This window comes from Leucopleurus acutus (assembly GCF_964270905.1).
Source record: "Leucopleurus acutus genome assembly, chromosome: 18".
In the NCBI taxonomy this organism is placed as follows: Eukaryota; Metazoa; Chordata; class Mammalia; order Artiodactyla; family Delphinidae; genus Leucopleurus; species Leucopleurus acutus.
This window is the reverse complement of record NC_139160.1, coordinates 26,731,486-26,745,183: the sequence shown is the minus strand read 5'-3', so window position 1 is coordinate 26,745,183 and position 13,698 is coordinate 26,731,486. Positions and strand designations below refer to the sequence as shown.

Below are 13,698 nucleotides of genomic sequence, written 5' to 3'. Positions count from 1 at the left end.
AATGAAAGAAGAGGGTTTTGGTTTTCAATGACAATTGTCATAGGATATTAGAGGTCCTTGAAAACTCAGAGCTAGTCATCCTTATCTGTCTTATAACATAATGCAACCAGCATTAGATCTGATAACTCAGGCTTTAGCTCAAGGCCTTGTCACTACAGTCACAAGGATTCCTGTCTAGATTTCTAAAGCAAGAACACCTACAATCTGGTTAGCACATGGCAGCACTTTTTTAATCCACAATATTAAAATACTAAACAAAGTTCTGTTTGAAAGGTAAAGCCAGGTATCAGCATGACAGGTAGCTAAATGGAATCTATGGCAAAGATGCATCAGGTGGGTCCAGGTTATATAGCCTCATGCCTTTCATAATTTTTATCTTTCATTTTTATATGGAAACTTTTTCATGGTCTGCGATAGGGAATTCATTTTATTTTTCTCATACTAATAATTAATTATGAATTAATCAGTCTCTCCACGTTCTCAAACAATGCAGGAATCTTAACAGGCTTTTATTTACTTCAAAACTATCCTTTCCCACAATCTATTATTTCTAACTTGTTAATAATGTCATAAAATTATTACGTGAGTGTGTTTGTATTCTTAATAAATAAAATTTACCAGTGTGACTTAGTAATACTTGCATTAACTAATTTTTCCAAGTTTTTAAAAAAAAATTCTTGAAGAAGCACATTCTTTACTATTTGTTTAGGCTAAAGTCTGTGGTTACTCAATTTTAGGAATTTTTATATGCCTGAGGTTGTATTTATTTCACCTTCACTTTTGAACAGTTGCTGTGGCTAATGAACTTCAGGTTAAAACTTATTTTTTCTTAACACTTTGGAGATATTATTTCATGTGTCTTATTGCATCTATTATTTCTAATATCATTTTGTTTCCCTTTCATTTATGGTAATTTACCTCTCCCTCTGAAACATTTTAGCGTTTCAACTTTATCTTTGATGAATTAAGGTTTCATCAAGCTGTGGTTAAAGTGTGAGTTTTCTCTTACTGATCCTGCCATTGATCTCATGTCTTTTATATTCTTAAAATTATTTATACTTATTTTATCTAATATAGCATTTTATCCTTACTTTCTCTTTACTTCTTTGGATTTCTTTAAAAGATTTGGAACATCCGAAACTATTCTTTGTTCTCCTCATTCACTTTTATTTCATATTTCTATCTCAGCTCCTAGACAAGAAGTTGGGCAAGTAGATTGAAAAATCCTCTTCCCACCCCAAACATATAAAAGGGAACGGTTCACATCCTAGAAATAAAGAATAAACATGTAGACAAACTAGTAAGCAGGAGTGATAGCCACACATCTCACAGGACTGACACAGCAGCTTACATATGCTAGTTCTAGGATTTTATTACCTGTATCCGTTGCAGTTACAAGAATAGTAGAGATTTGAAAGTGGCTGCCTACACTACAAAGGAGTCAGGAAAAGACTGTATTAACCATAGGCAGGAATTGAAAAGTTTATTCCCAACAGTCTAAAGTTGATACATAGATTACAATAGAGAACTTTTCAAGCCTAAGACTGCACAGCTTAGCATGGAATCTGAAAATGTGTTACATGTTGCAAAACTCATGAACTGAGAAACAAATATAAAAACTAGTGTATAATCCACTACTGTATATAAAATAAATAAACAACTGGGACCTACTATAGAGTGCAGGGAACTGTATTCAATATCTTGTAATAAATTATAAGGGAAAAGAATCTGAAAAAGAACACACACGCACACACACACACACACACACACATATATATGTATATATATATACATATATATATGTATAACTGAGTCACTTTGCTATACACTTGAAACTAATACAACACTGTAAATTAAGTATACTTCAATAAAATTTTTTTTCAAAGCCGGTGTATAATCATTGACTAACAGTGAAACCATCCACAATTAAGGCTCTTTAAGCGAAGTCTCGCCTAAGACTCCCTGTGGATACCTCCAACAAAGAGGAAGCTAAGAGACAAATGATAAATCACTTCAGAAAGTAAAATGCTAAGACAGTGCACAGATTTAATGTTATAGAGTTTGAAATGTAGTATTGTTGTGAATTTAAAGCCTACATTTCTATCATAAGGAGCATCAAAACATTCAGTACTTTAAATCCCAAAGTGAGTGACTCATGCTAGCAAGACCATTAAGCCACATACTCCTTGAGAATCCCAGGTTCTCTGCATCCTGTTACTCAGTGGCTGACACTGGTTCACTCTCAGTTGGGGCTCTGTGGTTTTGAGAGGCTCTTTCCTACTAGAGAATACTTGAGGGACTGAAGTTGGCTTTGGGGATAAAATAAGCATAGGTTTGGCCATCGAGGCTTGTTAACCTCATTAACAGTACCACTCCCTAAGATGGTTACATTTTACTGTTGCCTCTGCTTGGCTTATCACCCTTTCCTCTTATCCCTCTTTTGCAGTGATGGCTATCTTTCTGCTCTGTAAAATAATAAGCTTATTTGGAAAACAATACCCTGAATCTGATATTTGAACCAAGGTAGATCCCTTTATTTAGCAGATAAGTTTTAATAGAAGGCTTTTGTTAAAGGTGCTGAACATAATACTTAAAGGAACATGAGCAATCGAATCTTCCAGTTCTGAAACAGCCCAAAGATTTAGGTTTTAAATATTGCAATTTCTGCTTATAACCCCTCCAAATTTTGACTGAGTTTATCTTTGTTACATAATGTTTGGTAATAATAGCAGGGTGCAACCAACTGAAAATTCTGGCTCTTTCTAATCACTTCCCTCTAGAGCTAATACACGCTTTCACTCTGGCATGTGGTCTGACTTCCAAATTACTGGAGGCAATGTCATAATTAATTATTTCCATAACATAACAAGAATTACCAGCTTTCCAACCTGCCGTATGTCTTTTTTTACCATCCAGTGCTTGCCCTCTATGTCAATGGCATATATTAATATTTTAGATATTTCTTGAGGATTCTTCTCTTAGGTAAAAAACATCCCATTTTATTGTGGTAAAGAAGTTACTATAACAAAAAAGATCCAAAAGACAGTAACTGAAATAGTATAAAAGTATATCTCTGTTTCATATAACACATGAGTATTCCAGCTGCTGGTGTCTCTCCCTCACAGTCATTCAGAGACACAGGTTCCTTTCATTTGTTTTCCCCCTTTCGCTAGGGTGTCTGCACTTCTCTGATAGGTCAAAACTGGGTCATCTCACCACATTTAGATTCAAGACTGTACTGTTTTAAGGACAAGATCTAGAAACCTATTTCACTTTTAACTTCATTCTGTTGACCGAAACTCAGTTACATACCTATCTCTAACTGAAAGGACATATTGTCATTTGTCATATATTGAGACATCTTGTCTCTAGGTGGACAGTAATGTTCCTCCTTAAGTTAATGGCTTTATCAATAAAAGGAGAAGAGGAGAACTGATACCAAGGCTACTGTTAGCTCTCTCCCCATACAATCTAATAAAATAAAGCAGTGCCTTAGAATAAGTATGCTTAAAATGTTGGAATAAGACACTTATAATGTTGAAATAAGTAAAAGAAGATATATATATATAGATATATACATATATACATATAGTATGTTTAAGTAAACAAATAGAAGATAACATAAAGCCAGAAAGTTAAGAAACGTCATATATGGAAAAAAAAAAAAAACTTAAGTAAAAAGACCCAACAAGGAATAAAAATGAATCAAGTAGAAAGCTCATAAGTATAAAGTTTCAGATCTTAAATTTTAAAAAGTTACTCAATTGAGAAGTTATATGAAAAATGATACAATAGTAAAAGAAACGTTTATGCTGTGCTTACTATCATCCACCATTGTTTTAAATGTTTTACATATGCTAACCTAGTAAGTATAGACTAGATCAGAAACAGCTAAAAAGAGATTAGTGAATTCAAAGCCATTTATAATAAGGTACAAGGAGCAAAAGAGATGAAGAATAAGAAAAAGAAGATAGGAGATACAAAAGAAGCATTTAAAAATGTACTAACTAGTACTGACAAAAGTGGTATTAACACTCAGTGATTGTTGGTGGATCTAATGTGGGCAAAGCAGGAAATTATTTCGTGAGAGTAGCATACCTATTCCATAAAAGTACTAGTATTCTCTTCTTCCTCTCCTACTTTCCTCACTACTCTTCAAACTCCTATTCCTTCTAAATGAGTTTTCACTAAGCATGGGACTCATTCTTCTGCTTCTCTCCTTTGTCAGTTTCAACTACTTTTAGCATTTCAACCAACTGTCACTTTTATGTAAATAGAAGTGCCAAATATACATCTCTTATTTTTATTATTGAGTTCCTGGTTTGATTTCAAACTTTTCTTCAATAATTTTCATGTATTTCCCCAATTAACATAAAATCCATTATGCTGCAAACCAGACTGATTCATTCTCTATGAAATACACTCAATTTTCTGCTCAGTTTCTGTCTTTACATTAAGAATTCTTTGCTTATCCAATCATGAAATTTTTTATTCATTCATTCAGTTATCAGATCTATATTTAATAGCTACTGTAAGATAGGCCCTAGTAATAAAATGGAAAAAGAGAGAGTTAATATTCCTGTACATGGAGCTTAACATTTGTATCTAATAGAACAATCCATAGTTCTAGATCTTCTGTGTGTGTGACTTTGTGTGCATGTGTGCACTACGTAGAAACAAACAGTGTCTTGTGATGGAGATCACCAGCGGCAAACCACAGGGTTTGTCAAGGAAATCTACTATTTAAGGAAACCATTTAAACTAGGATATAAGGCCAGCCATAAAAATGATCTCAGGAAAAGTGTTGGTAGCAGAAGACAAAGTCAGTACAGCGGTTCTGACATGGGAGAGAGAATTTGATTCTATTCTAAGAAGAGAAAGAATAACTGGAGTGAAAGAAGAGATTGGTATGAAATAAGTTGGAAAGTTTGGCAAAGTCTAAAGCATAGAAACCTTAAAGGTAGAGTTTGGATTCAATTCTAATTGAAATTAGATTTGAATTAGGCAAAAACACATCTGCCCCGGAGATAGAAATTTGTTAATCATCATCACCTAAAGCTTGATAATAAGCAAAATTGCTTTGGGAGACTATACATAAGGAATAGCTTAGGACAGAAATCCTCTTTTCTCCAACATTTAGTGGCCACAGTGGAGGCTCTCCCATAAGGCGGAGGGGGACTTGACGATAAGTCCCTCTCTAATGATATCCAGAAGTAAGGGGTGACTGTACACGGGTTTTGCTGAATATTATGTAAAAAGTTTCATGAAAATGAATGGCATTTTCCCCTTTCATTGTATTGTTATGTCTTCTCTTTTAATTCCAAAGATGATAGTGCAATAAAGAAGACATAAGCTGTATCAATGGCAGCTATGTTAAAACATTGGTTTTCTAATTCAAAATACCCATTTTGTGGGCCCAGGAGCTTTGTAATACAGTTTGCTACTTAAGAAAATAATTGCTCAGTATGCTCAAAGAGCAAAATTTGAATTATCTGAACAATTGTCAGAGTGGGAAGCATAAGGGCAGATTTTGTTCTCCTGTTTGTTTATTTGCATAAAACTTTATGTCATTGCTGCCATGAAATGGATATTTTAGTGTGTAAAATCTTATTGTGAGCCAGTTTTTAAATATGAATTTCAATTTTGATTAAGTTAATTAAGAATAAACACCTGTGGAATGACCTCCTAAATATGGAAATGAAAACATAGACCAGAGTTAAAATTTAGGGTGTCAACAAGTCAAAGTGCCTTCTCTTTCAGCTTGCATCACTTCTTGATTTTGCAGTACAGAAATATCCTTAAAGATTTGTATTCCAGAAAAAAACAATCTATGGCTTTATTTTCTAAAATTATTGAGGCTGTCTGTTTACTGACAACCGTATCAGGGCTGCAGACAAACAGTAAATTCCAAAATATGGTAATAATTTTGAAATTATTATTATAAGTAATATTTTTGGAGGAGAAGTATGTACATGGACATGAGAACATTTCCATTGTCTAGATAAATATGGCCCCAGCTTAGCCTAACAAGGTCTACAAAGTAACATGACTCTATTGTTAGGGAGCTAATATGCTCCTCTAAAGAGAGGTTTTGTATTTTGTTTTGTTTTTGCTTTCCCTGAATTATCAGAGGGTTCACTGAAAATGAGACTCTGTAAATTTTTACCATAACCGATATAACATTTGGAGATAGACTAGAACCATATGGCAATCTATCAAAAAATTCAAGTTCATGAAGAAAATTGGAATGGTGGCCCTTCTAATTGTACTCAATTCCTAAAACCCTCACTACAGAAGACTGTCTTATGCGTGAAGAGTTTTACCAAAATCACTAACTACAAAAAAACTAGACCCCTCATTTTTTCTGTTTTTGTTTGTTTGATTTGTTAAACAAAAGAAAAACATACAACTGCTGAAGAATGGATAGGAATAGTGTTTGAGAACATCTCAGGTACTCTGAAACCAAACTATTCAGAAGTTTAGAATATGATACTTTAGAAATAAGTGGAGAAAGATTGTGGAGAGGTGACAATAAATGTGGATTTTATATTTCTGATGTTAAATATTATGTTTATAATGCCTTACTTTCAATCTGGACTAGATGAAATAAATTTTCAGAGGTGGTTGTTAGTTTCCATATTTATTTTTTTTTACAGTCATCAGTTTTATGTATAGGTGTATTATCCAATGATGTTTTAATAGAATTCAGAATATGTATTTGTATTCCCCTAAGGCTAAATGGGGCTTAACAATTGTAAGTTTTACATCACTAATTTTCCTCCCAATTCTAAATGTTACCAATATGAGCAGTCATTATTTACCTTCACTGTAGGGAGGGGAAAATTAAGTCATGAAGAGCAATAGTTACTTTTACAAGATCAGAGCGTGGCAGGTAGAAAACACTGGAAGGAAATTTCTAACATCATTTATATTCAGCCATAGCTCTTTAGTTGCTGTAACACTTGAGTGAAAATTTCCCTTAAGTCCGCTTTTTCTTCAAGGGGTGGAATGAAACATTTTGCAATACTGAAGCAGGATTGTAGTTATTTCCCAGATGGAAAGTAAGGTCAAATTTGACAAGGCTATTTACATTGAAAAAGACAAATAGCAAATAATTAATAATTTGTAGAATAAAAGAAGAAATAAACTTAATAATAAATTTACTTCTTGCCTTCAAATTCTAAAAATTCTTCAAATTCTAAAATCAAATTCGAAATATGGAAAATAGTGGAATTAAAATTGGTTGAATAACTTCAAGGTAAACAATGCAAAATGCTTATGCATAAATTATTTTCCAGACTTTTATTTAAAATATGCTCAAGCTTGAGTCTGAGGTCCGGCTTGGCGGGGAGGTTCGGCAGCAGAACTGGCCAGGAAAATGCCAGTGGAGGTGATGGCTGAAAGTTTCTTTAGTTTCAAAAAGTTGCTGGATCAGTGGGATAACCAGGAGCTCGAGGCTCCAGGAGGAATTGCTACACCTGCAGTGTATGATCAGCTTCTAGCTTTACATCTGCTTTATAATGACATGAATAATGCACGATATCTTTGGAAAAGAATACCACCTGCTATAAAATCTGCAAATTCTGAAATTGGGGGAATTTGGTCGGTAGGACAAAGAATCTGGCCGAGAGATGTCCCCGGGATCTATACCACCATCAACGCTCACCCGTGGTCTGAGACGGTCCAGCCAATCATGGAGGCACTTAGAGATGCCACCCGGAGGCAAGCCTTCACCCTGGTCTCTCAAGCATATACCTCCATCATCGCCGATGATTTTGCAGCCTTTGTTGAACTTCCCGTGGAAGAGGCCGTGAAAGGTAGCCTAGAACAACGATGGCAGGCCGACTCCACCACAAGAATGGTCATGACCAAAAAGCCAGTTTCAGGGACCCTGGATGTTTCCTTTAACAGGTTTATTCTCTTATCGGAGCCTGCCCCCGTTCCACCCATCCCCAATGAACAACAGTTAGCCAGACTCACCGATTATGTGGCTTTCCTCGAAAACTGACTTATCATTCTGAGTTCAAGATCCACCTTCAGAATCCTGAATACTGACAGAAAAATGTAAAATTTTTATTTTCAATTTTATTGGATGAATTAAGCACCTCAGCATTCCTTACTGAGTATGTGATAAAATACATATATAATATGAAGTATATTATATATATTTTGTCCTTAAACATGCTGAATGGTTGTTCATGAAATGTGACTTATTAAAGACATTCATGAGAAGTATTAAGTTGTAATATTTCCTTTCAGAAGAAGGGAAACTAAGTGTGGAATGCATTGTTTGGGAAAGAAGCTATTAAGTGACACATTTTGTATGACTGTCCTGTAGCCTATTGGTTGCTTATATTTATCCCTTGGGTCAAGTTCTGCCCTTTGGAGAAATACTGAACAAGTCTTTCATTTTTTGTGTGACAGGCCTCTGAATATTTGAAGTTGTTTATTGTATCTTCAGGTTAAAACCACCCCCTAGTTCATTTATTCTGCATTTGTTCAATAAATATTTAATTGAATTCTTAAAAAAAATTAAAAATAAAATACTCCCAAGCTTATATAGTCAAAATTTTGAGATGTTTTATAGATTATAGTAAAAGAAATTTGAAATTTTAGATACTTTCATTCTCTAATTCATATTTAATTCTCCAACAGACATCTTAGATATGTATAGCGTCACTATTACACAAGAGAAAACAGAGCCCTTGAACAGATTAAGTCATTTACTCAAGGCTACAGATTTACTAACAACATACTTGAGGTAAGAATGTTCTAAGCCTTAATCCATTGCTCTTGCTAGTATATCAGATTGACTCTTAGCCACAATATTTTTCTCCCTCAAAAACATTTTCATTCCGAATTGAAAGCAACCAGTGTGGGATTTTGGCTATGGTGGAGTAAAAAGGCTGGCAAATCTTATCCCCACAAAACAAGTACATAACTTGACCAAATTGTCAAAAATAACCATTTTAGTGCTCTGGATATTGAACAGAGGCAAACAACAAATTGAGTAGTGTTTACACACAAAACACTGTTAGAAGTTCCAGTCGGAAGGTAGAGGTCTTGCCCTTTCTGTGTGAAGCTGCTTCTATCCCTCTCCACCCAGCTCCATTGGCACTGAGAACTGCAAAAATACTCAGCATAAAATGACGTCATCCAAATCCCTGCACTAAAAAACTTTATCCAACTCTAACATGACTTCTAGGAGCTTACGGCCATGTCCCTAGAATGACCCAAGCCCTCCTTAAAATGCTTGCCTGAGAAAGCTTGCAATTATAAATCCTTCCTCTGCTTTTTTGAGATGTATTGATACATCTTCTACCATCCAGAGCTGTCTCCTCAAGGACCTGGGAGCTGTCACTTCAAAACACAGACATTCAGAAAAATAATTTTCCTCTCTTATCTCCCAGTCCCCATGGGAGAGTAAGTGCCTAATTCCTGTGGGTGTCTTGCTCCAAATTGAACAACTGCCTCCCATCATAAAGAATGAGGAATTTGTTTCTCTTCTGCTTAGTTACCAAACCCAGATGGACTGGTCTCATGGACCAATACCCACGCCCACACTTAAAACCCTTAGGTGCCTCACCCTAGTGTTTTTAAGTTCTCCTGCTTTTGTTTTGGTGGAATTGAGCTTAGTTCTGTACTGAAGAGTTTTTTCCCCTGCTATAGAAGAATCTGAATAAAATATGTCTTAACAGCCTTTAACCAGTAGCTGGCTTTGTTTCTCTTTATCAGCACACTAGACTTATCAAACGTTTGTTTCTTTTTAATAGCACACTAGAGTTATTCAAGTGGGACTAACTCTGAAAAACAGCAACTTTGCTGACAGAGGAGGGTGAATTAACTTCAAGTGAAAAACAAAAATCCACACCCAGCAGCACTGTTACTGAAAGTAGTAAACTAGAAGAAAACAAATAGGGGTTCTACTTGAGGTAAGTGGAAGAGAATTCAAAAATTTTAGATATACAGCTAATGAGACAATCATAGAGGACCTAGATAAATCCTTCACCACCTATACCTGGGAAACTAGGAAACAACAGGTATGTACTAGGAAGACCCAAGAGATCAAGGGCAAAGTAAAACCTGAGGCAAATATTAAAATTGCCTGAACTTTAGATGCACTTTCCAACCTACACACTCATCTACAGATAGAGAGTGAAAGTCTTAGGAGAATAAAGTTGCTGCTCTGCCGAATCATTGGCTAATCACTAAGCTAGGCACACACAGGAGCAACCCCTAGGAATCCATGGTTAAAAATAAAAATGAGACAAAATTTAAAATACTGATAAGAGATATCAGGGGCTGTACATCACAAGAGGAAAGAATTTGTAAATTAAATAAGGCACCTTTTTAAAAGTTTAGAAAAACATTAGAATCTAGAGTTTATAATTAATTATATCTAAAGGTCCACTTGTCAATAAAAAAAATATGAGTGCAAAAATTCAGAAAAGTGTGACCCATCCTCAGAATAATAAAAGCAGTCAATAGGAACTGACCTTGAGTGGGACCTGATTTTGGATTTAGTAGACAATAACTTCATATTAGTTATAGTTATAGGGCTTCCCTGGTGGCGCAGTGGTTGAGAGTCCACCTGCCGATGGAGGGGACACGGGTTTGTGCCCCGGTCCGGGAAGATCCCACATGCCACGGAGCGGCTGGGCCCGTGAGCCATGGCCACTGAGCCTGCACATCCAGAGCCTGTGCTCCACAACCGGAGGGGCCACAAGAGTGAGAGGCCCGCGTACCACAAAAAAAAAAAAAAAAAAAAAAGACTCATGGTAACCACAAGGGAAAATTATGTAGTAATTATACAAAAGAACATGATAATGAAATCAAAGCATACTGATACCCAATTACATCGGAACACACAAAAAAGCAGGATAAGAAACAAGGAACAATGGATCTACAAAACAACCATAAAATAATGAACAAAACAAGAATAGAAAGTTTTTACTTAATACTTATTTTAAATGTAAATAATTTAAATTCTCCAATTAAAAGACATAGAATGGCTGAATGGATTAAAAAACATCCAATCATATCTGTCTCTCAGATACTCTCTTTAGGCATAAAGACACATACAGACTGAGAATGAGAGGCTGGAAAAAGACATATTAAGTAAATTGTAATAAAAAAAAGCTGGGGTAGATATATACTACACTATAGACAAAAGAGTTTTAAACTAAAAGTAGTAAAAACAGAAAATAAAGTTATTATATAATGATAAAGGGGTCAATACATGAAGAAGATAAAAAATTAAAACTATTGTAAATATTTCTTCACCCAATATTGTAGCATTTGAATATATAAAGCAAAACTAACAGAGTTTAAAGGAGAAATAAACCAGAATACAATAATACTTGGGGACTTTAATATCCCATTCTCAAAAATAGATATATCACACTTATATTTCATGGAATTGAAAGAAAAAAATTGTATGATCATCTCAATAGACATAGAAAAACCTTTGACAAAATTCAGCATCCATTCATGATAAAAATTCTTAAAAATTAGTCATATATATCTGATAAGGGGTTAATATACAAAATATATAAAAAAATCATACAACTCAATGACAACAAACCAAATAACCCAGTTAAAATGGACAAGGTACCAGAATAAACATTACCCCAAAGAAATATGAGAGGGGAGACCTTCAAGATGGCGGGAGAGTAAGATGAGGAGATCACCCTCCACCCCACAAATACATCAGAAATACATCTACGTGTGGAACAGCTCCTACAGAACACCTACTGAACACTGGCAGAAGACCCAGACTTCTCAAAAGACAAGAAACTCCCCACGTACCTGGGTAGGGCAAAAAGAAAAAGAAAAAAAAACAGAGACAAATGGATAGGGACAGGACCTGCATCACTGGGAGGGAGCTGTGAAGGAGGAAAGGTTTCCACACACTAGGAAGGCCCTTAACTGGCAGAGACAGGGTTGGGGGGGTGGCAGGGGGAAGCCTCGGAGCCACGGAGGAGAGCGCAGCAACAGGGGTGCAGAGGGCAAAGTGGAGAGATTCCCGCACAGAGGATCGGTGCCAACCAGCGCTCACCAGCACGAGAGGCTTGTCTGCTCACCCGCAGGTGCAGGTGGGGGCTGGGATCTAAGGCTCAGGCTTCGGAGGTTGGACCCCAGGGAGAGGACTGGGGTTGGCTGTGTGAACACAGCCTGAAGGGGGCTAGTGCACCACAGCTAGCCAGGAGGGAGTCCAGGAAAAGTCTGGAGCTGCCTATGAGGCAAGAGTCATTGTTTTGGGTTACATGAGGAGAGGGGATTCAGAGCACGACCTAAACGAGCTCCAGAGATGGGCACGAGCTGCGACTATCAGCGCAGGCCCCAGAGACGGGCATGAGATACTAAGGCTGCTGCTGCAGCCACCAAGAAGCCTGTTTGCAAGCACAGGTCACTATCCATACCTCCTCTCCTAGGAGCCTGTGCAGCCCGCCACTGCCAGGGTCCCGTGATCCAGGGACAACTTCCCCAGGAAAACACACAGTGTACCTCAGGCTACTGCATCATCATGCCAGCCTCTGCCACCGCAGGCTTGCCCTGCATCCGTAGCCCTCCCTCTCCCTGGCCTGAGGGAGCCAGAGAACCCCAATCAGCTGCGACTTTAACCTCGTCCTGTCTGAGCAAAGAACAGATGCCCTCAGGCGACCTACAGGCAGAGGCAGGGCCAAATCCAAATTTGAACCCCAGGGGCTGTGCAAACAAAGAGAAAGGGAAATTTCTCCCAGCAGCCTCAGGAGCAGCAGATTAAATCCTCACAATCAACGTGATGTACCCAGCATCTATGAAATACCTGAATAGACAGGAAATCACCCCAAAATTGAGGCAGTGGACTTTGGGAGCAATGTTATATATATATATTTTTTTCCTTTTTCTCTTTTTGTGAGTGTGTATGTGTATGCTTCTTTGTGTGATTTTGTCTGTATAGCTTTTTTTGTAACATTTGTCCTAGGGTTCTGTCTGTCAGTTTGGTTTTCTTTCTTTTTTTTTATTACCTTTTCTTTATTTATATTTAATAATTATTTTTTATTTTAATAAATTTATTTTATTCTATTTTATTTTTTCTTTCTTTCTTCCTTCCTTCCTTTCAACCTTCCTTCCTTTCTTTCTTTCTTTCTTTCTTTCTTTCTTTCTTCCTTCCTTCCTTCCTTCCTTCCTTCCTTCCTTTCTTTCTTTCTTTCTTTCTTTCTTTCTTTCTTTTTCTCCCTTTTCTTCTGAGTTGTGTGGCTAACAGAGTCTTCTTGCTCCAGCTGGGTGTCAGGCCTATGCCTCAAGATTGAACAGCCAAGTTCAGGATATTGGTCCACTAGATACCTCCAGGCTTCACGTAATATCAAACGGCGAAGCTCTCCCGGAGATCTCCATCTCAATGCTAAGCCCCAGATCCACTCAAAGACCAGCAAGCTACACTGCTGGACACCCTATGCCAAACAAATAGCAAGACAGGGACACAAACCCACCCATTAGCAGAGAGTCTGCCTAAAATTATAATAAGGTCACAGACACCCCAAAACACACCACTGGTTGTGGTCTTGCCCACCAGAAAGACAAGATCCAGCCTCACCCACTAGAACACAAGCACTAGTCCCCTCCACCAGGAAACCTACACAACCCATGCAACCAACCTTAGCCACTGGGGGCAGACACCAAAAACAACGAGAACTATGAACCTGCAGCCTGTGA

At 36.9% G+C, this 13,698-nt stretch overlaps 1 protein-coding gene across 1 annotated transcript; it reads left to right on the top strand.

Annotated features, from left to right (window-relative positions):
* Positions 1 to 7,378: 7,378 nt before the first annotated feature.
* LOC309974727 (COP9 signalosome complex subunit 8-like) lies at positions 7,379 to 8,008 on the top strand (the record flags this gene model as incomplete). The annotated part of the gene is made up of 1 exon (XM_082859444.1): positions 7,379 to 8,008. The coding sequence occupies one exon, from the start codon at positions 7,379 to 7,381 to the stop codon at positions 8,006 to 8,008; it is 630 nt and encodes a 209-aa protein (XP_082715570.1).
* Positions 8,009 to 13,698: the final 5,690 nt, after the last annotated feature.